This window comes from Peromyscus californicus, unplaced genomic scaffold, assembly GCF_007827085.1.
Source record: "Peromyscus californicus insignis strain IS unplaced genomic scaffold, ASM782708v3 Scaffold_5__1_contigs__length_169319896, whole genome shotgun sequence".
Lineage (NCBI taxonomy): Eukaryota > Metazoa > Chordata > Mammalia > Rodentia > Cricetidae > Peromyscus > Peromyscus californicus.
Window position 1 is genome coordinate 24,366,321 of NW_026294573.1, and position 23,358 is coordinate 24,389,678.

The 23,358-nt window shown below is 49.1% G+C and overlaps 1 protein-coding gene across 1 annotated transcript; it reads right to left on the reverse strand.

Annotated features, from left to right (window-relative positions):
- On the reverse strand, window positions 1–18,952 carry Pef1 (penta-EF-hand domain containing 1). Its single transcript, XM_052717479.1, has 5 exons — window positions 18,875–18,952; window positions 6,823–7,096; window positions 2,869–3,024; window positions 2,269–2,412; window positions 1–806 (listed from the first exon to the last, which is right to left on the reverse strand). Exons 1-5 carry the CDS (start codon window positions 18,896–18,898, stop codon window positions 577–579), a joined length of 828 nt encoding a protein of 275 aa, XP_052573439.1. The 5' UTR covers window positions 18,899–18,952; the 3' UTR covers window positions 1–576.
- Window positions 18,953–23,358: the final 4,406 nt, after the last annotated feature.

The window sequence follows — 23,358 nt, forward strand, 5'->3', positions numbered from 1 at the left end:
ACAGTTTCCTGGACTTTTGGCCCCAAATGGGAAAAAAAAAAAAAAAAGCAAATTAAAAACATTGGCAGTAAGATGTGACAACTGTCCCCTGGGGACTGAAGCTGAGTGGAACATGGCAGGCCAGTAAGGGGTCCAAGTTTGAGAGGGCAGGAACCTCATCAGATATGGCCAAAATGGCAGACTGTCCACGCTTCTTGAGCAGGCAAAGCCTCAGGTAAACTAATGCTAACACACAGGGACTGTAGGAGTTGAGGCACTGGTCCCAGCAAATCTCCCTCATGCTCAGTCTGACTTCATGTTGCAGAAACTGGGCTCATCTGGCCTGGTGGCCTCGGTGACGGATGACAGGAGTACCAGCTGAGGAACACTTAGCACTGGCATCAGGGGGTAGAGGACGGACTGAGAGGCCGGGGCGGCTGACCAGACACCAACTCCACTGCCACCACTAGCATCCCCACTCCAAGGCTGCCATTCCACAGCCTAGGTACTCAACCTCAGTCCTTCCCTAGGCCAGGCTTTGCTAGGAGAGGAGGCAAAGAAGAGAGGCCCACATCCACGCCCGCTGGGTAAGCTGGGTCATAGCATCCGAGAAGCTGTCATGGTGACGAAGTCCTCAAAGCTGAGCCGAATGTGGCCCTGGACAGCGGTATCCTTCTCCCGGAAGGCCTCGGTCAACACCTGCAGCTGGGTGCACACCTTGATGAAGCAGTCGAGCTGCATGGCCGGGGCAGCAGAGCGCGGGCAGTAGCGGGAGACCAGGAGCTGGGTAAACTGAGGGCTCAGGTTGTAGCCCATCTGGGACAGAGCTGGAGAGGAGGGGCACAGAGCAGAGGCCTGCTGTGAGCACATCACTACTGAGCAGCACTGGAACGCAGCAGAGCAGGGGACCTGGGGGGCATCAGCTCAGAAGCATGAGGAGGACGAAGAAGTCCTGCGGATCCAGTCAGATGTCAGGAGCACAGGAGGTCTCTTTGGACACCCCACCCCCCATCTCTTCACTGTCAAGGTTCATGAGATCCCCGAGAGGCCAGCGGTCTCCCGGTGACCATCTCATGCATCTGAGCTACAGAAGGAAGTGTGGGCCACTAACCACGCTGGAGACGGATGTCACGCACAGCACGAAGGTCACAACTGTCCTGGAGGCAGGCAGTTCTTGGTGGCCTTACTGAGTCTCTCTAGCCCCTCACTGCAATCTGGCAGGCTGATACTTAACCTGTGTTTCTAATGAGGATTAAAGGCAGTCGGGGAGGCCCTTGGCACAGTGCCCCCCACACAGTATCCTGCTTAAATAAAGTCATTTCCCCATATGAGGCCACAGCCCGCATGCCATTTCCTACCTCCCACCGACAGGCCCCTGCCTTTTCTGTATTCCTTGCCTGCCCAGGAGCAATCTGAACTCTCTGCTCTGTGAACCCTTGGGTTTTGTCACTCATAAAAGGGAGAGCAGCGGGGATCCTCCACTCGTCTGTGTGGAATGGCCAACAGGATCCAGCTCTTGGGAAGATGGATTTCAGGAACCTACTGCAATGCCTAGCCCAGTGCCTAGGGCATGGCGAACACTCATTAAGTGTGAATCTTGTTGCTGCTATCGACCTCACCAACACCAGTGAAGGAAGCTGCCCAGGTAGTGCTCAGTCCTCATCACCTTCCCTTCTAGCAGGGGCAGACATGGCATGCTCACCCCCACCCACAGACCTTCGTCTGAATGAGACGCACAGCCTGGACAAAGGACCTGGACTCTCTGGGCTGCCTTTTCCCCTCTGAGGTGATGAAACTTCTCACTGGGTTCTCAGAGCCACGTCAGCCATCTGTCCTAGTAACCTACAGGCCTGAGCCCAGGCTGTAGGCTTGACCTACGGAGTCAAGTTAGAACCAGATGTGGAGCTGTGGCCCCAGGTCCTCGTACCCAGTCACAACTCTCAGGAACCACCTCTGGCCAAGTGGCAACAGAATCTCTCCGAGCCCTGAAGCAGGGCTCTTTCCGCACTGCATGCAGGGACAGTAAGAAAGAACCACACTGCTCTCCAAGTTCCCAGCTCTCTGATGCCAGAGGGGCTGTTCCACTCAGCACCGCCTCTGTCCCACTCCAGGGCGCCCAGCACGAATTCCAGATCCAGTGTTGCCTGAGCCCCAGTTGGGGTGCAGACCAGGTGGGATGAGGGCATAGGTAGGCACTCAGGATGTGTCGTAAGGCATGAAAAGGAGTCTAGGTATGCCACACCCACTGTCTAGGTGTGCCACGCCCACTGTGCCCACCATGGTCCTTACCTTGCTGCAGCTCTGTGGAGCTGATGGATCCAGAGCGGTCCCGGTCATACTGCTGGAAGAGGCTCTTCCACTGCTGGAGGAATTTCCACAGGGCCGAGAAGCCCACGACATCAATGCGGCCAGACTTGGTCTTGTCAAACATGTCTGAGTGGGAGGAGGGAAAGGGCGGAGGAAGGCTTCAAGACTGGGGCCAAGGGCACCACTGAGGCAGCCCTTCTCCCAGGCTGAAACAAATGCCTGTGCCTGAGACATGGCACCAGCTGCAGTACTAGCTCTTCTCCTGGCCACTCTGTCCTCCTGCCCCATCCAGATTCTGCAGGGCTGGTGGCTTAGCTCCAAGAGTTGGGCCCATGCTGACCCCTTTCCTGCAGTTTCTTAATTGGGGAGGGAGTGTCTGGCTGCAGAATGGGAAACTGGACCAGCCTGAAACCTAGCAACCTAGAACTGGACAACGATCCATGGTAAAGGAGACTGCATCTTGAAGCCCGCTTCCTCCCTGGCTAGAGTTCTCCTCAGACAGACTACTTGCCCACTTCCGTCACCTGTCAGGTGGCTTGGACCCAGCTCAAGTCTGCGTACTCTTGGAAGGGTGGAACTCACTTATCATCATGAGGCATGTCTCATCATTGAACGAGGACCAGTTGGAGTTGACTAGGGCCTGCTTCAGCTCCTTGAGGGAGATATAGCCACTGTGATCGGCATCCACTGACTGGAACCACGAGTAGGCCTCAGGATCCACATTGGGGGGGACACCACCTGGAGGAAGGGATGTGAACCACGGTAGTCAGACCCAGGTCAAAGAAATGCCAGGGAGCCATTCTGGGCACCTCCCTGGCCACAGGCTTTCTTTTCTGTCCCAGTTTATCTTTAACTGACACAGCCTGGAGTCATCTGAGAAAGGAGTCCAATCGAAGGATGGGATTGCCCAGATCACACTGGCCTGCAGGGGATTGTCTTGATTGTTAACGGATGTAGGAGGGTCCAATCTGTGAGTGGCACCATTCCCTGGGTAGGGGGTCCCTGGTTGTATATGAAAACTAAGTAAGTATAAGCCTGCAAGGGAGCCAGCAAATAGTGTTTCTCTGTGGTTTCCACTTCCGAGTTCCTGTCCTGACTTCTCTCAATGATGGACTACAACCTATAAGGTGAAATAAACCCTTTCCTGCCCTAAATTCCCCTTGATCAGGGTTTTACCACAGCAACAGAAAGCAAACTAGAACACCCACCCACCAAGCCTCCACCAAGCCCACACCTTCTCTGAGGGAGGCTTGCACATCACCTCCTGAGGGCTGGCAGTTATTCCTACAGCAGAGTCCCGTAAAACTGTGTGCAGTGTGCCTATAACTTCTCTATGATTTTACCTTTCCACGCCTCCAGTACAGCGAGAACGCTCTGTAAACGGCCTGAGGGACGGACCGACAAGGCGGAGAAGCAGAGTCATCTGTCCTAGTGAAGCAGGGTTAACTGGGCACAAAAGGGGCTTCTGCATACACGAAGGTATCAGAAACAGACATGGGCAGCATGGAGGGCAGACCCAGAGGTGAGGCCTAGGAAGAAGGCTTGCCTGACTGAAGGTGCAGTGTAGGAGCTTAGCCAGGCAGGCTTGCCCACCTTCAAACAATGCGCTGGTTGGCGTTTACTGTCGACTTGGCACAAACTCAGCAGTCTGAGGACCGCTCAGATCAGAGCTCTAAGACACAGGTCAGCAGGGAAACTGAAGACACCCCACGTGACCTCAAAACAGCAACAGCACACTGCAGACTTTTACTGCCTGAGAGGCAGTACCTCCAAACCCTGCAGGTCAGCCTCTGAGGGTCCAGGAAAACACGCCCTCCATTCAGGGTCTGAGAATCAGCGTTTGCAGTGGAGAGTAGGGACAGAAACTGTTTTGTCTAGATAAGCTGTTTTTTGAAAGTGCAGGGAGGGAGAGAAGTCAGACTCCTGCTTCTGAGACCTAGAGCTCCTGGGCCAACTCTCTAGAACTCCAAGGGCTGCGGGTTTCTTAAAGTCTTGGGCCCATTTTATGGCCCTGGTTTGGGGGTGGGGGATTTCCGTTAAGATTGGTTTGTGGGACAGTCTTATTGGTGGTTGACAGAGAAGCCCACTGTGGGCAGTACCATCATCCCTAGGCAGGTGGGCCTGTGCCGAAGAGAAAAACTAGCTGAGCATGAACCGGGGAGTGAGCAAGAGATCGAGGCAGCAAGTGCTCCGCCTTGGTTCTGCTTTCAGCTTCCTGCCTCGGTTCCCCTCGATGATGGACTGCAAGCCACACAAACCCTTTCTTCCTCCAAGCTGCTTTTGGTCATGGTGTTCTTCACAAGAGAAACCAAACTAGAACAAGCAGGGTAACTGGGGAGGGAGGAAGTTTCTGTGACAAGTGTGCCTGTGTGCTTCACACAGAATTCAGCTTTAGATTTAAGGTAGATCTGGATTCCAGTCCTGACTGGTTTTTACCAGTTGTGCAACTTCAGGGGAAATAAGTCACTCTTTGGAATTCCAACTTCCATATTTATAAATGGAACCACTTCCAAGGGTGGTTGGAACGATCACGTGAGACAATAGCAAAATAAAGTCCCCAGCAAAGGCTGGGGTGGGGGTGGTGGGAGTCATGTTCAGAGAAGGGGTATTTCAGCTGTTTTTGAAGGAATGAGGAGCTGTGTGGGAGGAGAATGCATCAGAGGCTCAGGATGCATTCACAGCACTCTGAGCAACCTCTGCTGGATGGAAGGCCAGGGCTGACGGCAAATGCGAAGCCAGAGGCCCTTTGGGATCTTTCTGCAAACAGAGGAGAACCTCCAATGGTCAGATCTGTCACCTACAGTAGTAGGACTTGAACTTGGAGGTGGGACTTTCCAGGACTAAGGCAAGTGCCGCATAGATCAGGATGTATGCTGTACCGCTTCCTTCCGGGGCTTACTAGGCACCCTGGAGAGGAAACAATGCAGCCAAATGCAGGAAGCCACAATGTAGCCAAATGCAGGAAGCCACAATGTAGCCAAACGCAGGAAGCCACAATGTAGCCAAATGCAGGAAGCCACAATGTAGGCAAATGCAGGAAGCCACAATGTAGGCAAATGCAGGAAGCCACAGAGGGAGGCTAGGCATGTAAGGCACATCCCTCCTTCCCTCCTCTGCCCTAGAGACTACTGCTACTCTCAGGCCCTGGGGAACAGGGCTCAGAGTCAGGGGCTCCTTCCCCTGCAGACTTTCTATGAGCTCAGACACAAGGTCTTAGAGGACGTGGAAATCCACTGCAGAGCTGAGCCGGAAGCCAACAGCCAGACGCCTGGGTTCTGAGAGGATAAATACCACTGGCTGGCTGTTCTCAGAACCCCAGAGGTTTGGGCATCTACCCCAGAGGTTTGGGCATCTCCCCCAGGGCCACCTGCCTGGGTACATCCATTCAGACGCTGCTTGCTTCCTAAGCATAGCATTCCCTAGAGGCCCTTCTCATGGGCCAAAGCAGTTCCTGGCTGCCTAGCTGGTGCTCGGGCTCCTGAGAACAGCCACTCTGTGAAGGAGCTGACTGAAGGGAGCCCAGGAAACCCAGAGACTGGCACCATTTTCCCCAGCCCCAGCTCTTCAGTCTCTGCCCTCCTTGTCTTGTCCAACGCCTCCTCTCCAGCCTGTTCTTTCTTCCCCTTCTCTCCATCCTCGTTTGCCGTAGCTACCATCACATTAAACGCCAACATTCTTCTGCCCTATAACAAGTCTCTCACAGTGCTGTCCATTAAGCCCAGAGGCTGTGCCCAGCATTAAGCTGCAGCGTCACATTTAATCCGGATGAGTCAGCGACACTGTGAGGTAGTGACACTGTCTCTATCTTACAGAGGGGGACACAGAGGCAGAAAGAAGCAGTCTGAGCAGGTCAGTGAGTGTCTGATCTCAAAAGCTTTCACTAGGGACGACATCTTTTCTTTCCACAGATGTGGTCAGTCACTCTCCTACAGGAGTGGAGTTTCTTCTCCTGTGGACTACTACACTGCTGTCTCCAATTATCGATCGGCTCATCTCCCTCACAATACAAGCATGGTATCCCTCTCCCACTGCCTGGAGCTCAAGGAGCTCCCAGTGAGAGGAGCACCATCTCCTGCTGGGGCCAGGCTCCACAACAGGATGTGCTTCAGCCAAAATAACACGAGGAGATGAGACATCAGTACTTCAGAGAGGAACCTGAAGAGCTACCGCCCAGCCTGGCTAGCTTCTTACTCTTTCTCTCCACCCTAAGGACAACAATGCCCCCAAAGGGGATGCTCCTTCAGCTCTGATCCCAGAATGAAAAGACACATGGAGCAGAAACTCAGCTGCCAACCTGCAGCTGCTGACACACGGGCGCGAGTGAGCAAGCAATAGAAATACATGCGTGTTGCAAGCCGGGAGGACCTGGAGAATGTTGGTCCATTCTACCAGTCTAGGCAAAGCAGGAAGTGAGGGGCTAGGGTGCCAGAGACCGGGGTACGTGCACATCTTCAGGAAGGAGGAAGACGGGACATGGATGGCTTAGACCAGGTCAGAGGTTCTAGATTGGGTTCCAGAGCTGAAGGTTCTACTTACCCTGTCCATAAGGTCCAGGATGCTGGGCACCATAGGAACTTGGAGGTGGCTGACCGTAGGGGCCCCCTGGAGGTACACCACCATATGGTCCAGCTGGAGCTCCAGAGGGGAGTCCCCCAGCACTGGGGTATCCATAGGGCCCTCCAGGGGCAGGACCTCCATATCCACCACCAGGGGGGAGTCCACTGCCATACTGGCCCCCACCATGGGGAGGTCCAGGGTAGTAGCCACCCGGGGGTGCTCCAGGTGCCTGTCCTGCAGCTTCTGGGCAACTCTGCGGGAAGAAGAGGCATGAGCAGGGTGAGGAGGGAAGGTACTGCACTGGACAGCTACAGAGCATCTGCCCTGTCCCTCTTATGACTGATACCACAGGGGAGGGTGGACTTCCAGCCCTGCTCAGGTGGCCTTGAGGCTTCTAGGGAAGCTACCAGTTACCCAAGGTCACACCGAATCCAGGCTGGAATCTTGTCCTCCGGACTCCTCTCTCCTGCACATCAAGGGCCCTACGAGGCCTGGGGTCATGTCTGACTAGCAGCTTTATCCTTAGCTTCCAGTGGACAATGGATGTTCAGTAAATACTTGCATCACATAACAGGCAAATGAGCCCAGTGGAATGCTCCCCCTTCGGGACCTCCACCTCCACCTGCAGAATTCACAGCACGAGTACAGTCTTTGCCATAGAGCCTGTCCCTCATCAGCACCAGTGGTGTGGCCACAGCATGGACCCTCCACAGCAGCTCTTCCTTACCTACACTAGCTGGTGATGCACAAATATTCCCTACTCCTCATGACTCTGAGGCAGGTGGGGAGCCTATCCCCAGGGCAGTAGGGACAAAACCCAAACACCCCAGTTCAGGATGTCACCCACCAACTCATGTCAATAATGCACTAAGGAAGGAAAATGAAGTAACTTCCTTCTGGAGTAGTTTGACCAAGAGCCAGCCTAAATATGAATCCTCCATTCCTCTCCCTCTGCCTGGCCCTAACAAAGAACAGTTAGTGTGTTAGAGATAGGATGTGTACTTGTTGGAGAAAAGCCCATTGTAATGGAACCCTATAGAGTAAACGAGGGAATGGAAGGAGTTTTGTCCCAAAAATCAAGCAAAAAGCTATTTGCCATTCTTCTGAGGTTTGCCAAAGGAAGTTGAAATTATTTTGAGATCAAGAAGGATAAAAAAATATAGGGCCAGGCGGTGGTGGCACATGCCTTTAATCCCAGCACTCGGGAGGCAGAGGCAGGCGGATCTCTGTGAGTTTGAGGCCAGCCTGGTCTACACAGTGAGTTCCAGGCCAGCCTGGTCTACAGAGCAAGATCCAGGACAGGCTCCAAAACTACACAGAGAAACCCTGTCTCGAAAAACAAAACAAACAAACAAACAAAAAAACAAAAAAAACCAGAGTTGCTGGGCAGTGGTGACACACACCTTTAATCCCAGCACTTGGGAGGCAGAGGCAGGTGGATCTTTTGAGTTTGAGGGCAGCCTGGTCTACAGAGTGAGTTCCAGGACAGCCAGAGCTGTTACACAGAGAAACCTTGTCTTGAAAAAACAAACAAAACAACAACAAAAAAACCAGGGTCTTGTCCAGTAATTTGGACAGCTCTGGTTCAGTCCCAGTGAATAAGAGTCACTGTTGGTTTGGAATTAAAAAAAAAAAAAAAAGTTTTAGGTAAATTGGGAAGAAACTACCATTGTAAAATGGCTGAAAAGGGAGTAAATGGCTGATTCAAGGGCAAGAGGATTGTTCGAGCCAAACAGAGAGGGGTAAATCTAAACTGTCCTCACTCAAGGGCTCAAGCCACTTGCTGGAATTGTTGTAATGCAAAAGGAATTAACGAGAGAGAAGAGTTCAAGACCTTAAGAGAGGCAAAAAGATGGGAAAGCCACTTTGGGAATTCCCAAGGAAGGGCAAAGCAAACTGATATTGCCCAAGAGCTAATGAAAAGGATTGAACATTATTTTTCCGGGAACAGACCATTGTAATCAATGAGGCTTAATGGAAGAAGGATGGACAATATACAAGACAGATACATGGAACACCTAGCAGAACTCTGCTGAGGCAAGCTGTAAATGAAAAAGTCTGTAAATCCTTTAAAACAGACATACATGTTAGCAGAAGAGGCTAATAGGATATCACACCTATAGTGAAATACGTATCAGGACGTTTTTGTTCAATAATGTATTGCCCTTTTAGCAGTAGGTACTATATACCCACCACTGGCAGCCAGAGAAGTACTTTCCATTGAAAGTGAGATACAGGCGCCTGCTTATTGACAGGAGGCACTGAGAAGGCCATTCTTGATCATCAGGGTGTAATGGGATGGTAAAAAAAGCAATATTTTTCATCAATAACTATAACAGTAGTTTTGAGGGCCCATGGTAGGAGAGGGAACTCCAGGCTGGATGAGCATTAATGGCATGGAGATCTTGTAATTTGGGGGATATGGATCTTTGGGAATATAGACGATAGATAACAGCACTGAACAATGAGTTCTATAAGGTCTGGCTAACGTTGTTCTTAGATTAGCTGATATAGTTTCTCTCCATTAATTGGCCACTGACCTCCCCAATCGGGGCCTTTGATCCAAGAATGTTTGGGTAGGTGTTTCTCATGGCCCTGAGGAAAAAGGATATTCAGGAGTTGTCACAACCCCACTGAGACAGGGGGGTCTCTACCCCAGGGGAGAAAGATAAGGGTAAAACAAAGAGGTGCAAAGGTCAGTTTGAGTTTGGAAAACTGCACAGAAGGTTTCTGTTCTTACAAAGGAGGGGATTATTTTAGTCACTCCCAAATGTCTAAAACTGGGGACTCAGTGGGTCCATTAGAAGGCCAGGATTATTTCACTATGATGGAAACACCAGCTGCTGTGTCTCCAGTGCCCTTCATGGGAATCGGGTTGACAGAAACACCAACTGAGTCCAGTGTGCTCTGTGGAATCAAGTTCTTGCCTGGCCCATTATCAGGGTCTCTGGAGTTGGATAAGGATTAATAATCAACCTTGTCAATTGAGTTAGAGCTGGCAAACAAAACTTTGATACTCCAGTCTGATTTACCTAAAATCAAGTCAAAATGTCCGCTGGAAGGGGTTCCCACACATCTGTGGGAGCCTCTTCACCTCTCCTAATACATCTAATTTTATATCCTTAATTATAGATAAATCTAGTAAAGAATTACCTTTAGTAATCAGACCTCTTAATGTCTTAGGTTTGGGGTGGAGCTGGGTGGCATGCAGCAGAGGCACAGGTGTGGAATCTGTGGTTCCAGGCTGTGTTCCTGCAGAGGCAGCAAGGGCCAGGGCCTGGGACCACAGACAGGGACCCACGTGTGTGTGTGTGGGGGGGGTTGCTGGTATAACCCATCCACCCTCGGCACTCATTCTTGTGTTCCCCAAACTGGACTGCCTTCACTATCAACTCGAGATGGACACTGACTGGCCCAGTGAAACCATCTTTACCTTCAGGGTGTATTCTAAAAAGGAGGTTTACCATACTGAAGTCTATTAGTAAGTTCTGTTTACACTGTTTGGAAATGGCCTCTTTTCCCACACTGGAAACACAGAGGGCCACAAAGCTGCTGCTGGAATCTGAGCCTTCAGTTCCTCTGTGCCAATGCTCTGGTGGGCTGTTACTGATCAGCATGGTATGAAAAGGACTAGCAACTACAGATGAGGGTGTTTCTGCAATCAGAATTTGCCTTTTTCTGAGCCAATGAAAGGTAAGGTGGCAGCAGCTTTATTATCTATCTGTCTTTCCACAGCTTGATGTGCAGACAATCAACAAAGCCCACAAGGGGCTCTGCAGACTTTTGTCTGATGGTGGAAAGGGACCCCGAGGGAGTATTAGGTTCAGCAACTCTGGTCCCAGCCCTTGTAGCAGCTGAGGCTGGCAAGCTGCTGAGCCCCAGCTTCAGAGTTTCCTTGTCTGATTAATTGACCTTAAGTAACGTCTATGAGGGGCTGCTGCCTTTGGTTGTGATCAGCATGGACAGGCATTTGTCCATCCATTCTGGGGGCCACAGACTATATTAAGCAGTGGTGAGAATTGTTTTTATAAGGGCTTGTCATTCAAAAGGTATCATTTCATATGTATTTGCAATAACATTATTATTCCTCTAGTGAAATGGTTTGAACCTCATTCTCTGTGACACACTTTGTGAGATCTTCGTATATGGCAAATGGAGCCCTTCTCGGGCAGGGTCTGGTTCTACTTCTCTAATGACTGGAAATGCAGCCACTGATTCTTCTGCCTGAGAGAAGCTTCTTTAAGGCCACTTTATGGAGGTGGATAATTTAATTAATTAATTAATTTATTTATTTATTTATTTATTGAGATAAGTTTTCCCTGTGTAACCCTGGGGCTATCCTGGATTTCACTCTGTAGTCCAGGCTGGCCTTGAACTCAGAGATCCACCTGCCTCTGCCTCCTGAGTGCTGGGATTAAAGGTGTGCAGCAGCACTGCCCAGATCGGGTGTGGACGATTTATTATATTACCAGTTGGCAGAGAATTAGGCAGAGGAGGTGCATGAGATTCAGTAGGAGACATTCATGGGAGACCCATTTTCCTTTTGGAAAGGCTGTAGGCTGAACTAACCTGGTTAAAGGACTAAATGTTTTAGTTGAACCGGCTGTATAGAGCAATGCAGCTGGTCAGCAGTTCTTTCCCAAGACTCCTGAATCAAGGGTCCTACGGTTAGGATACCAGAGACAATATATTTGTCTTAATGACACTTTAGCTCCAATCCCTTTAAGTACAGCTTTCAATTGCTCTGCATGAGTGTGCTTCAGGAGACAGGGAATTCCCCACGTAAGAGCAGTTTGGGAGCCAAGGTGAGACTGTAGAGGCGACAAGCTTTTGGGAAAGCCTGCTTGCTGCCTGTGACACATTGAGAAGCAGAGGCAAATGGGCTTGATAGAGAGAAAAGAAGAAAAGTGTGAGCCCCAGTGTGTATGTGTCCCCTGCTCCTGGGAGCTGCTTACCAAGAGCCAATCTGAGACGTCCTGATTTCCCTCTTCCCAGGACCTCTCCACCCTGCAGGGGGACAAGGAAGGAGCTTTGGGGGAGATTCTTGTTGCTCTGTGTCCTTTCTGGTCACCAAGATGTCCTAAATTAAAAATCCCTCTTTCCTAAGGGCTCTTCGGATGCTCATGTGAGTTCAGATCAATCATTCCTCACCAAAATTTATCAATAACACAACAAGGAGCACAGTGTGTGGCACACAGGCACCTTTAATCCCAGCAACAGGAGCCAGAGGCAGATGGGATCTCTATAAGTTCGAGGCCAGCCTGGTCTACAGAGAGTATTCCAGGACAGCCAGGGCTATATAGACAAACCTTGTCTCAAAACAAACAAACACAACACAACAACAACAATAATAACAAAACACACAATAAGGAATGAAAAGGAAGTAACTCCTATTGGAGTGATTTGACAGGAGCCAGCCCAAATGTGATCTCTCTGCTTCTCCCCCTGTCTGCTGTTGGACTCTAACAAAGGTCTTTGCTCTGTAGTCAAACAGCATGGAAAAATGGCACAGGACAGGCATGAAGGACACTTGCTTTCTTTTTTGAGGGGGAGGAGTTCAAGACACGGTTTCTCTGTGTAGCCCTGGCTATCCTGGAACTCATTCTATAGACCAGGTTGGCCCCAAACTCAGGGATTCACCTGCCTCTGCCTCCCAACTGCTTGGGATTGAAGTCGTGCACCACCACATGGCTCTTAAGGGACGATTTCCTATAGAGATCTTTAGCAGAAGTTACTTTACTGACCCAGAACAGCGCTCAAAACCTCACACAGGTGTTGGCTGCTTTCAGTAAATCTCTCTCACACACACACACACACACACACACACACCACACTACCCCTGTTCTAGGGCCATGGGAGAATATATAACTTAAGTGTTAAACAGCTCTGCATTTAGCACGGGTTGTAAAAGCTGACTGCATGGGGAATCCAAGGCAAGTAAGGTTGGTTGCATTGCTCTCTTAAAGGCAGGTTAAGCTTGCACAGACTGAGTACACAGGAGGACAGCAGATCGAGTAGTCTTCACTGATCTCAAGGCATATTAACTTCGCTGCTAGGTCTAGGAAAAGTTCAGTCTCTTCGAATGAAAGAGGTATTTTCAAAAATGTATCACCACACTAACTGAATTAATGACTCACCCTCACTAAGCCTCGGGATCCTGAGGTAACAGTGCCTGCCTCACCCTGCCTGCTATGAATGAAATCAGGCTCGTCACACAAAGCCCGACGGGACAAGAACTTGATATACAGTAACTATTAATGATGTGCCCCTCTACAGAGGAGGAAACTGGAGTTCAGAGTCAGGTCCAGAAGCTGGGTCTCCTGAAGACCAAGATTTAGAGTTATACTCCTGTCTTGTCCACCTCTGTTCACTATTAGTCAGGGGCTCTGGAGGCTCAGAGCATTCCATTTCCCATCCCTACATGGGTTTGGCAAACACAGACCAAACAAAACATGTATTTTTTTTTTAAATGTATTTATCCCTCTCCCCAAAAAGCTGCTTTGACTAAAGCTAGCAATGCCACACTGGTCTTGAAAGATGCAGAGGTATTTCCCCATCCAAAGAAGTCAGAGGGGGTCACTGTAGACACAAGATGGACTTCTGAGTGAGCATGGTGTGGTCAGGGAATGGTGAGACCATGCTGTGAACCCAGAAAGGAAGGCCCTTCACACCTTCCTCAACCAAGCACCTCTCTTACTGTTTTTCAGTTGGTGGGTGAGTTATCTGTGCCGGTCCAGTGTTTCCCTCACCCAACAATAAGTTCTCTAGGGACGATGTAGAGCTACTTTCTTTATCATCACCACTACCACCATCATCCCCAGTCCCAGCACACAGCCGGGTACCCATAAGCCTCCATAAATATGCATCACTTTGCAGAGTTAGGGCTTTACGCTGGAGAAAACAGAGTACCACAGAAGGGTTTCCAATGGAGGAGGAATGTGCTCTGAGCCTTGTTTTGGAGAATTAGCCAGTGTGGGTTTGGAGATGAGCTGGGGGTGGGGTGGGGGGGAGTCCAGGTGCTGGGCAGGCAGGGCATGAACCGGACAGCAGGCATAGGGATGGGAAGGAAGAATGGGATGGATTCTGAAGCTATTTCAGAGAGACTAGACATGGCTTGGCCACTAATTGGGTTAGGCAAGAGATGGAGGGGGAGTAAGAAAGCCAAGTGTTCAGGATGACTCAGGGGTCAAGCTTGCACACGATGAAGAAGGCACAGCCATCAACTGAGGCAGAACAGGCCGGGGAGGAAGCTTGTGGAAGGCACTGGCCCAGTCCCAGGGCCACTGAGTCTCAAGTTAAGGTCTGAACTAGAAATGAGAGCCAGATCTTTGACTCCATGTTCTGCTGCCAAGCCTTTGCAGACATTTTCTAACAGCATTTCAGACTCAAGACTGGGGTGGAGGGCAAAGACAGGAGTTCGGTAACCATGGTTTCTAAAGTATCACAGAAAAACCACCTCTGGTCTTAGCCGATATATTTGGTATTTTTCAGGGTTCGGGGACATAACTAATGAGGCTCTGTGAGACGCTTTAGGTTCACTCAGCTCTCATGGGTTCCTTGATCCCGAGAGCTAAATGCTCACCCCCATTTAGAGATGAGGAAATGAAGATGCCCAGAGTTTAATATACTTTAGATCGTGCAGCTAAAATGGGAAACTGATTCAAAATAGTACCTGCACTTGAGTGCCTAGCACAGCCTGGGCCAGGAGCTGTGCTAAACACCTGTCGAGTATGATGGCTTTTCACGGTGGGCACAGGTAGAGGGAAAGGTTGGAGCTCATCTTTTGGCATCCAGAGCAGAGTCCCAGAAAATACACCCCTTTTTCACTGTGGCATCCAGACCCCATTTGTGCAGCTCCACTTCATAGTCCCTATTTGCACTCCTGCAGGTGACAGAGAGCTCGGCTCCTCCCAACTCAGAAATCCCTGCATTCTCTCTTAGCTCCAAGGGCTCATCCCTCTACCTCCCAGCCCAAGGGAAGCTCGGAGGTATCAAAGAGGGTCCACACGGACTGGTGATGAGGAGGGAGGAGACCACACTGCAAAGGCAAGCTGCACAGAGCTACCTTTCAAGTGCCTGATGAAGAGGCAGGGGCCTAAGCGAGGGGTTAAACAGCCACTCGAAGACAGAAGGAACGGTCTGGACAATCACCCGCAGAGCCTTCTAAAATATTTAAAGGACAGAAACATGCAAACATCGAACAATGAGCCAAGAACTGTCCCAAGACTTTAATTACCACCTCTGTGCTGACACTCCCAAATCCTTCTTTCCAGCTTCTCCCGAGCTGCAGACCACAATCATACCCAGCAGCTTCCTGACCTTCCCTCCCATCTCATGCAGCCCTTTGTTCCCGCCTCCTAGTGCCTCCTGCCACCCAGTCATCCAGATCAAAGCCTTAGTGCCCTCCCGGGGACTTCCTTTCCTTCCTTCAATTAAACACAGGTTCCCTCAAATCTTTCTCCCAACAGCCTGTGGTCCCAGCCTTTGCCGGGTTACTGTCCTCTTTAGGCGGGAGTATTTAACAGCTTTGAAACTAGCCACCTTGCCTGTGCCTCTCCAGCTTCAATGTCTTCTCTCAAGGCCCAGAGTTAGAGCTCTGCAGGGCAAATGCAACAAACCCCTCACCACCTCCTCTCCCTCTGTACACTTAGGAGGAAATCGGACCCCTCAAAATGACGTACAAGACCCTCTGAGATCTGGCCCCTGCTTACATTCTGGTCTTGTTTTCTTGCCTCCTGGCCCCTCGTCATTAAAACCAGGCTAATCTTAAAACAGCCCCCAAATATTGGACTTTCTTGATCTTTAAATGAGCTCTCAGATAACTCTGATACAAACCAGGCACTAAGAAAAACGAACCATGGGATGTACTCTCTTACTCGCTTCCTGGTCTTCGTGAAGTTATTTCCTTAGCTGGAAGATAATTTTTTTCTTCCCCCAGTTGACACCTCCTGGTGATTCTTCCTGCCACACCCCACCGGACTGGCCCCTCTGCACTCCCCTAATACCGTCTATCCACTCCCACTTACCACAATCTACATATCTGCATTCCTCTCCCACTTGGAGTACTTACTACATACATACCACACTTGACATTAATTATCTCATTCATCTATGCAGTAAGTCTGGCGTAGGTACTGCTATGACCCCATTCTAAAGAATGGGAAACTGAGCTTCGGGTCTTTACAATAAATTTCTGTAAGCAAGCAGCAGAGCAGGGATGTGAAAACCAATTTCTCTGGGCTCAGAGACCAAGCTCTTAAGCACTGAGATCCATCAAGCAGGTTCCCCCACGGAACCAAAGGGTGCTTGACTTTTACTACTCCCAAACCCAGGCACTGCTTGCCTACCCTGGGCCAGAGACAGTGGAAAATTACAGGAACAGTGACTCCCACCAGGGCTGTAATCCTGCAGAACTCTGCAGTGGGTGGAAGGGAGGAAGCCTTGCCTGAGCCTTTGCATAACTTCAAACAACCAGCTTCCCTTTCCTAGAACACCTGGGATGAGGAGGCGGACACCGTAAGGTGGGGATAAAAGCACCATTTCTTCTTCCATTCCAGACATTTCCCCCAGTGTTCTTTTACAGTGTTTTGCCCTGAGAATAAGCCCAGGCAGCATGGCAAAGCAACCATCACGGCAGTGGCAGGCAGTGCTGCCACCACACATGCCATGTCCAATGCACCAGTGATATGCACAGCTCCCCACATGCTTTGCTGCATCCCATCCTGCACCCTCTCCGCCGGTGCATTTCTCCCTTTCTATGGAGGAGGAAATTAAGGCCCAGAGCCTTAAATGGTCTATCCAAGAGCACAGAAGCCTTAAGTGGGCAGTATTGGGATTCTAGCCCAGTTGTCTGTCCTTGATTCTAGAGTGTATACAAATCAACCCCAGAGCTTATTAAGATGTAGATTCCTGGGGCCTGGAGGATGGCTCCATCAGTATCGTGTTTACCATGCAAGCATGAAGACCTACTTAAATGGTTCCCCAGCATCAAAGCATGCCTGGGGAGGCAGAGACAATGAGGATCCCTGGAGCTCACTGGCCAGAAAATCCAGCTCAGTGAATTCCCAGGTCAACAAGAGACTGTCTCAACAAATACAGTGGAGAGCAACTGAGGCAGCTACTCAGTGTCAACCTTTGGCTTCCAGATTCTCACCCCTCATGATTTTGGGGTGCAATCAATCTGTGTCATCCTGAGCTCAGAGCAAGTCTTAGGTGGGACCCAAGTCTGTTCTTTAGGCGAGCTCTCAGGTAATTCTGATACAAACCAGCCACTAAAAAAAAAAAAAAGCACTATGTATGGCAATGCTCTCCCAAACTGAGCTCCTCTGGAATACCAGCATGTCACACAAAAAAAATGACCAGACATAAGACAAAAAAAATGGGGAGGGGGTGTTTCATGGTTAAGTAATTTTAAGAAATACGACTTATTTTATGACTTTCTGGCAGATTTAGTGAGCATTACCAAACTGTATTTAACACAGTATTTCCCAAACTTGCTTAACCACAGAATCCTCCTCTACTTGACAGCACCCATTAACATCTCACAAAACCCAGCAAGTGGGATGGAGTCTGGGGAACACTGCTGTTATACTTCTCATCTCAGCACATACTGCCCTCTCCACTCACTTCTGCTAAGAATGCAATAAACGGAGTTCAAAGCTCTAATCCTGGCCTCACCCTCACTTGCTACGTGCGACCTTTAGGCCTCTCTGAGTTTGTTCCTCAGCCATAAATCAAAACAGTTAGCCCTGCGGCATGCCTACAGGGTCCTCATATGAGCATAATGGAGGCCCAACTGCTGTGTAGGGGCCTCAAGATGACTCTGGCTAAGGTGTTTGCTGTTGGGTCTAAGGGATTTGATCCCCAAGACCCACAAGATAGGAGAAAAAGCCATTTCTGTGCATGTGCCTGTCTAGTCTCTTCCTCTCTCTCTCTCTCACATAAATGTAACAAATGCTGTTATTAATTGTACAGGGTTACATATCTTTCAGCCTGTGACTATGGCCAATCAAGGCTTGCTAATATCCCTTTGATTTTGTTTTCCACTTTTCTGACATGAGATTAATCTCTCAAATTACTCTGTGATCAGGGCAACTCAGGACCCTCACGGGAGTTATTTTGTACAATGTAAAGTGAGGGAGATGCTTTGAAAAATCCTACAAAGTAATATTACACTGTACTGCGCTACAAGAATCACATTGTTCTTCCTAATAACTCTGTGAGGGGTGGACTCTACTACTAGATCTATTTTAGAGGAAACTGGCTCAGAAAAACGACTCAAAAACTAGTGTGGCCAAGACATGACTCTACTTTTGCCTCAACACTGCATTTAACCACCTCACCACTCTGTCACCTAACAAAGAATTCCCGCCACAAAAATCACACTGCCATGTTCCTGGCTGGTTGGAGGCAGGCTAGCAAGTGAGGAAGACGCATTTGTAGACAATCCAGGTTCTGACCTGGGCCCTGAGGCCTAACTACCTGGTGACCAGATAAACTCCGTGTCTACTTTGGGTTTCACTTTTCCTACGTGTGAAATGACGCTGAACTGCTGTGAATGGTGTCAGTATCTCACTTCTGGCACCTCCTACCACTGATTGCCCTGATTATTCTGTCCCAGTACGTGCTGGGTGAGTCGGGAAACCTGTTTTTGTCCCACGCCCTGAATGATACCGAGGGAACCACAGCCCTAAACGCCTTGTCAGCAGAGAGGACCCCGCCCCACCCACCGGAGACCGGAGGTATGTGCCCTGGTCTGGCCCAGCCCGGATCTATCCAGTCCAAAGTCCCCAAAGCCTGGTGTGCAGGCCGTCAGAAGGGACGCGACACAACCTCTCGAGGGGTCCTCGGTGACGTAAGATGAGCGCGACAGACTGGCCCTCTTTGTTTCTCGCTCACGCAAGACCTTGCTAAGGTGAACCTCTGCGTGAAAAGGGCGCAGATAAAGTGGAGAGAAAGAGCCGAGGATGAAGAACGGGCCTAGGCCTCTAGACAGAGCCCAGACATTGATGCAGGGGCCGCTACAACTCACCTGCCCGTACGGATAGCTGGCCATGGCGACTATGACGTCATACAATTGTGGAAGGCGGGGCTTCCTGGTCTAAGCCTCTCCTCGTTCAGTCTGGGAGGCGGGTTCACTTCTGATTGGACGGACAGACTGTCAATCTTACAGCGGAGAGACTGTCAATCTTACAGTCCACAAACAGAAGTGACTCTTGGGGCAGTGGGCGGGTACCTAGCAGACAGCGAGAGCGGAGGGCCTGGTAGGAGGGTCCGGAAGTGTTGGTGGCGGTAGGGGCGAGTTTGTTTTTGTGTTTTTGTGACCTGGAGCAGCCTTCCGGGCTTGTTAGATTAGGTTTTCTAATGGGGAGACTAGGTCGGTTGTTTCTGCGGTGGCCATATTATAACCTGGCAAATCGGACGCATGTTAGTTACGTCACTTTCTGTGATCACTTTATTTTTACGGTCAAGCGGTTGCCATGGCTACTGGGGGACTAACCCCCTCCTGGAATGCAGGTACTATTTAGTACTTGAATGCCAAACAGGTCTTTGAGCCGTGGAGAAAGGTCAAGTTGCCAGAGTAGAAGAAAAATTAGGATGATTTGGAACTTCTTCATAAATGGGGAAACAGGTCCAGAAAGGCAGTGACTTATATGCCTAAATTCACAACAAAATGTGGCCTAGGATTACTATCAATGGATAGCTAGGTTTCAGCAAGGAGGTCTTGTCCCCTTTGTAGATCAAATCCCAGCTACTAAGTGACTACCATGTTCTTGTCTCTTGGGGTTTGGGTTCTACACTTGTTTATTTGATTAAATTCCCATGTGGCCGGGCATGGAGGCACATGCCTTTAGTCTCAGCACTCAGCAGGCAGAAGCAAGGGTATCTACATAGAGAGTTTAGGCCAGCCAAGGCTACATAGTGAATGAGGCCCTGTCTCAAAAATCAACAAAAACTCTCATGTGGAAAAGAATTGTGTCTGGTTTGCTTGTAATTGTAGCTCCAGTGTCTACAGTGCCAACACTATACTTTTAAATACACAAATGAAAAAGAGTTTTGAGCTGTTATCCAGCTAGGCCATCTTACCATCTAGCCAGGCATTTTCCAAGCCCCCAGTGCTGATCATGGTACTGACCGCAGGACCACCTGCAATTCACATTCCTCATCCAAATCTGCAAAGGAAGACAAATCCTTTCATTCTGAGGCTCTTAATCTGACCTGTGCCCTGGCTGTGTCCACCTCTCTATGCTCTTTCCCCTTCAACACGCTTTAGTTGAGCAGATCTTGTTTTCTTTTTAAAAAATCAGTTTCTAGCTGTATGATCTTGAATAAGTTATCTTACTTCTCAGTCTCAATTTTCTCAAATGTCAGTTAAAACAATGTTAACTTGAAAGTGAATTTGTCATGGCCGCTCGTGCTCAGGCTTAGGGCCACAGCACTCATTCATAAGGACCAATGGCCCTTTCACATCTAGTCTGTCAGTCCCATCCCCCACTTAACCTCCCTCGTGGCCCCCAAGTCATTAGCCACATCTCCTAGTCTCCCTTTGCACCTAGTATGGCCGCTGTGTCACAGTCTAGCCCTGTATAAGAATTCTTGGATCATTTCCACAAAACTCATCCATTCTATCTCAGAAAATCTGCACAGTTGCTCAGGCCAAAAACCTAGGATCGTTCTTATGCGTCTTTTCTACACACTCCCCCACCTCCATTTATTTTTTGGTTCAAAAATATATCACATCTGTTTTTTCTATGTTCCAACTATCACTGATCCAAGACCCCTCTGTAGTCTGGCCTACACACAATGTCTTTTTATTTGTCTCCAACACTTTTTATTTGTCTCCAACACTCCCTTTTTCACTGAGAAGCCAGAGGAGGCACCTTAAGATGTGAATTAGGCTAGGTGATGGTGATGCACACCTTTAGTCTCAGCACTCAGGAGGCAGAGGCTGAGAAACTGGAGTTCAAGGCCAGCATAATCTACAGAGGGAGTTCCAGGACAGCCAGGGCTACACTGAGAAACCCTGTCTCAAAGAACAAAACAAAACAGAAAAAGTGAATTCAATATTGCCATTCTCTAAACTCCTCTGAGGGTTTCCCGCCACTCTTATAATAAAATCTAAACTCACCCTTACGACTTGATGGTCCTACAGGACCTAGATCCAGCCTCACTGATGCCATTGCTGCCCTCCTCAGTTCACTCCGGTCATGCTGGCCTGGTCACCACCCTAGAACAAACGGAGCTCATCCCATCTCCAGATCTTTGGATTTACCCCTCTGTTCTTAGAGTCCTTTCTTGTAGATGTATCCAACCTTCCCATCAAACAATAAACACAGAACCAATGCAAAGAAGAAAGCCAAGAGGTCAGAGCTAAGAGCCAAAACCTTACCCTTCCTCCTGCAGTGGTCCTACCTCTCCGAACCAGAGCTACCCCTGTGTTAAAGTCTTTATATAGAGTTCCTGTCCTGCCTTCTCATTGATTGTAAACCCAACCACATGACCGCCTCCTCACAGCCTGTCTGTATAGGCCTCCAGGTTTTCCATGATTGGTATTAAGATTAAAGGCATGTGTATCCAATAATGGCTGTATCCCTGAACACACAGAGACTTACCCAGCTCTGCCTACTAAGTGCTGGAATTACAAGCGTACGCTACCACTGCCCTGCTTTTCTATGGCTTGCTAATAGCTCTGACCCCCGGGCAACTTTATTTATTAACATACAAATAACATTTTAATACAAATAAAATATCACCATATTTTCTCCTTAACTTTCCATGGTTTTCTTTGTTGTCATTCTCATCCAGTTGAAATACTACGTTGTGAGTAGGTGGCATCCCAGATACCACATCTGAGATACCTTGTCTCCCAAGCACATCCCAGTCATCAGACATACCATGGTATCCAAGTTTGTCATAAAACATGCTATATTAACTTGTCCCCTTTTAGGATTTACTTGTATATTGCAGAACTATCCTGTTCTTTTGTAAAGATTTATTTATAGTTATGTGTATTTGTGTGTATCTGTGTGTGGGTATGTGCATGTGACTGCAGGTGCCTGTGGGGGCCAGAAGAGGGTGCCAGTTCCTGGCAGTTGTGAGTACGGATCTGGGTACTGGGAACTGAACTTGGGTCCTCTGGAAAAGCAGCAGACTCTCTTAACTGCTGAGCCATCTCTCTAGCCCTTCTGTTTGCACTCACCATATAGAACAGATCTTGGCATGCGTCCAGTAGGTATTAATGGTTGTTATTGTCGTCAACATGCATTGAATGCTTACTAACTATGAGACATTGTGCTAAGTCCTGCAATATTGTTCAAATACCAGAACAGTCTTTTGAGATAAATGTCATTACCTATTTGTAATGGAGGACTAGAGAAGTTAAATGACTTCCCTAATATAAAAAAGATAAATGGTGAGCTGGGACATGGTCTTGCATGCCTGTACTCTCAGCATATGGGAGGCTGAGGCTGGAGGATCACTAGTTCAAGGCGAACCTGGGCTACATAGCACGATCTTTTTTTTTTTTTTGGTTTTTCGAGACAGGGTTTCTCTGTGTAGCTTTGCGCCTTTTCCTGGAACTCACTTGGTAGCCCAGGCTGGCCTCGAACTCACAGAGATCCGCCTGGCTCTGCCTCCCGAGTGCTGGGATTAAAGGCGTGCGCCACCACCGCCCGGCTTACATAGCACGATCTTATCTCAAAAAAAGGGGGTGGGGGAATATCTTGGAGAGATGGCTCAATAGTTAACAGCACTTGCTCTTGCAGAAGACCCTGATTTTTATTGCCAGCACCCACATGATGGCTCTCAACCATCCATACCTTCAGTTCCTGGGGAATCAGTTGCTGTCTTCTGACCTCCAAGGGCACCATGCACACATGTGGTTCATTTGCATATAAGCAAAACAGCCGTACACATAAATAAATCTAAAAACATTAATGGAGAAGCCCGGATTCCAGGCCAAATTCAGAATATGTAACAACTCAGTGCTATTGTTACTATGTCATGTTGAGTTCTAGTCCAGGAATCTGACTTGGGTGTGGTGGACTCAATAAACCATGCCTGGCCACTCACTTCAAAGGACAAAACAGAAAAACGTGGTAAACCCAGGAAAGAAGTTGATTCCACCCAGCCATCATGGCCAGGAACAGCAACCAGCATCCTCGGACCTGTCTTCGAGGTGCTAACAAGAGCTCTGAGTTTATGTAAGGAACAGACAAAAGCTGGGGGCAAGAGATGCATGGCCAAGCGGTCTTGCTCCAGCTGTGGTTGGGTAATCATTACCTCAGGGTGGGTTCAGAACCTTTGGGGTAGTATCAAAGTTGCTGCTGCTCAGGGCACACAATGTTTATCAATCGGACCTGTAATTCCTGGAATCCAGGGTAACTGCAAGAAAGCATGACTCGGGACAAGTCAGGAAGACAAGGTGGAGTCAGATCAATAGTTGGCCCCTTCCAGCTTTAGGTAAATGATTAGGGATTTCTTGGCGCTGCTCTTGTGGTCTGGAACAGGACATTG